At 31.5% G+C, this 3,196-nt stretch overlaps 1 protein-coding gene across 1 annotated transcript; it reads right to left on the bottom strand.

Annotated features, from left to right (window-relative positions):
• Positions 1-551: 551 nt before the first annotated feature.
• On the bottom strand, positions 552-2,065 carry LOC127125461 (peroxidase 39). The gene is made up of 4 exons (XM_051054237.1): positions 1,744-2,065; positions 1,468-1,659; positions 1,219-1,387; positions 552-1,117 (listed from the first exon to the last, which is right to left on the bottom strand). Exons 1-4 carry the CDS (start codon positions 1,951-1,953, stop codon positions 714-716), a joined length of 975 nt encoding a protein of 324 aa, XP_050910194.1. The 5' UTR covers positions 1,954-2,065; the 3' UTR covers positions 552-713.
• Between the last annotated feature and the right edge of the window lie 1,131 nt (positions 2,066-3,196).

The raw sequence follows: 3,196 nt of genomic DNA, 5'->3' as shown, positions 1-3,196 counted from the left end.
ATTAATAATCATATCATTAACATTGAGAAGAAGTAAGACAATTCCCGTAGATGTGTTATGAATAAATAGAAAAAAATCATACTGACTATGAGTAAAGGAGAACCCAAATATAGTGTAACGGAGTTTTTCATACCATGTTCTGGGTGTTTGTTTCAAATTATATTAGGAGCATTTAAGCTTGCAAACACCCAATTGGATGAAGAGAACATGCTTTGAGGAGATGTCATATAAATATCTTCAACGAAGAAAAACATTATTCACGTCCATTTGATGAAGAGATCATCCATTAAAAGCAATTATGGATAATACATTGCGAACAATTGTCATTTTGACAACCAATGCAAATGTTTCATCATAATAAATTTTATATTCCTACTTGTTTTCTAAGAGCAACTAAGCGAGCCTTGTAACGAGGGACTTATCGGAATTATAATCGAGGGGTTCATCAGAGTTCAACTTCACATAATTCAATTCATAATATAACTAATCTTCTATTCTAAGAAGGTAAATTAAGAGCAAACATTAATTATATATAATGACAACTTACATCATAAAAGATATCCTTTATTTATTATTCCTTGAATTTGAATACTTAGAACAATCTCAATTTCTCAAACATCACAGGCCCAAAACAATTAACTAGAATAGAAAATGTAACTAAATTAAAACACAGAAAAGTGAAATTAACAACTGATAATTAAACCATTAGTTATTTAATTAACAATAGAGCACTTCCTCCTAATCTCTCCATCAGAACCAGAGAGAACACCAATGGCTCCCATCCTCTTCATTGACTGAGCAAACTCAGTGAAGAATTTGTTTTGTGAAACCAATTCTTTAACAATGTTTCTTGATTGTTTGGTTGTGAGAAGAGTAGCATCTGATGTGAATAGACCCTTCTTCCGTAAAAGGATAGGATAATAGTCACTGTTAAAGTCTGTTGAACTACTAGGATCCATCTCCACCGTTGTGGTGGTGTCACCTAAACCTTGGCACTTGGTCTTCAAGAATTTGGCATAAGTTGAATCCAAAGTAGGATCTTGATCACCTTTACCAGTGAAGTTGAAAAGCCTGTTGCTGAATAAGTTGCAATGTCCTACTCCAATTGTGTGTGCTCCTATTCATACAAAAAAACAAAAGTTAATCAATGTGGCACAAACACTTCAAAATTTGCATATATGTGTTTGACGCGACACTGACACATGTGATTAAGCGTACCTGATAATACGACCAAGTCATGAAGAGTAAGATTTTTACTAGAAAAGATTTGTCTGAGTGTTGAGATGTTATGGAAAGGTGCTGGGATATTGATGAGTGCTTCCAAGCTTTTGGAGACAGTACCATCTCTTCTACCAGTAAGCACTTCCCACTTTTGTTCATTATTAAACTGTAACAATAAGTATCAATGAATCAATCATGATGCTACATGCATAAATACAAACATAGAAGAATATATATATAAATTACTTGGACAGAAACAGCATCTCTAGCAGCAAGTGTGAGTATATCAGCACATGAAACAACTCCAGGACATTTTGCTTCCACAGCATCTTTGATATCCTTTACCACATCAAAACCCGATAATGATAAATTCGGAATAGCATCCTTCTCTGCAGTGTTACTTGCAGTAGACTCTATCAAAACAGAAGCATCACACCCCTGAAATGCAACCATAATAGGTCCAAAAACAAGTTAACTAATGAAACCCTAATAGAGTATAAAAAGGTATGAATGTTTATATACCCTAACAAAACAGTCATGAAAATGCAATCTTAGCAACTTGGCTGGAAGCTCAGGCCTTGAAGAAACATGCTGTAGGGTTATATTCTTCACAATCTCCTCAGCTTGAGGACATGATTTCTTATAGAAATTCTTCCTGAGACTGCCTCCTTCAGTAATCTCAAGGAAACTGAGAAGCATCATAGAAGCTACAAGGAAGAATCTCATCTTCATGATTAACCTTTTGTGTGTTTATATTCTCTATTACTGTCTTAAATAGCTATAAAGTTGATGATTTAACTTCAATGTAGTTGCTCTCTTTTATAGGCATTGCATGCAATTTTTCTATAAAAAAAGCAGCTAAGCATCACATTAATTAATTTGAAAAATGACACTAAAACATTACCACAACTGATCATGATTGTGATGAGAAGTATAATTAGAAGGGTTGTTTATTAATTATGATATTTGTTTCTTGCAGCAAAGTTCAAGGAATTTCATATTTTGAATGTTTGAATATATTGGTATCTATCTATCTATCCAGAGAATTATGTTAATATGTTAATTTGGTGGTTGTGCTAATAATTCTGGTGGTTATCGTGATTAAAAGTCAATGACTAAATTATTGCCAGAAAGTTTAAGAATCAATTAAGATTTTTTTTGAATAATGAAGTCAATCCTTCTGTAGTGTCAACATTCTATATTTTCTATCAGAATTATACTTCCAAGTTTCAAGAGGCACCGTTCTCTTATAAAATATTTGAAATTGAAATTTTCAAGTCATTCCTAAAACAAAATATAATATATTTTTATAGATTTAAATATGTAGCAGCTAGATTTAAAAATTAAATTTGAAATTAGGCCACCCCAACCAATTTTAAAGACGGAGACAGATTTTAAAATGATTTTTTTTAAAGTTAATAGTTATATATATATATATATATATATATATATTAAAAATTTTTAATAAAATTATATTTAGTTTGATTTTATATTTTGAGTTCTTTTAAGTTCAATATTATTTATTAAATTGTTGTATTGGATTTCATCAATTTATTTTGATTTATAATAAAGTCTTTTTTTTTAATATTTGTTGAGATAATGCTGATTTTAAATAAGATTTGAAGAGTGTTAACAACATACTTTTTAAGACACGTTTTTTTTTAAATAATCAATTTTTTCAAAAATAATTCTAAAATAATAAATATTTTAATTTTTTTTCGAAATAACCACATTTGAAAGAGGATGCGCCAGATGAACTGGCGCATCTCTTAAAGATCAACAAGAGACATCCAAGGAATTGACGTCTGCATTGGGCCCCTCATGAGGAGGCGCCAATGTCCTTGGCGCATGCATTGACCTTCATGAGGAGGCGCCAATGCCAGACGATGTCAGACGATGTCCCATTAATATTCTGGTCAGTAATCCTCTTTTGCTACTACGGAAAAACTAATTTTATAAATATTTGATAGGCTGG

The sequence above is a fragment of the Lathyrus oleraceus genome, chromosome 3, assembly GCF_024323335.1.
Source record: "Lathyrus oleraceus cultivar Zhongwan6 chromosome 3, CAAS_Psat_ZW6_1.0, whole genome shotgun sequence".
Classification (NCBI taxonomy): Eukaryota; Viridiplantae; Streptophyta; class Magnoliopsida; order Fabales; family Fabaceae; genus Lathyrus; species Lathyrus oleraceus.
This window is presented reverse-complemented; position numbering and strand designations above follow the sequence as displayed.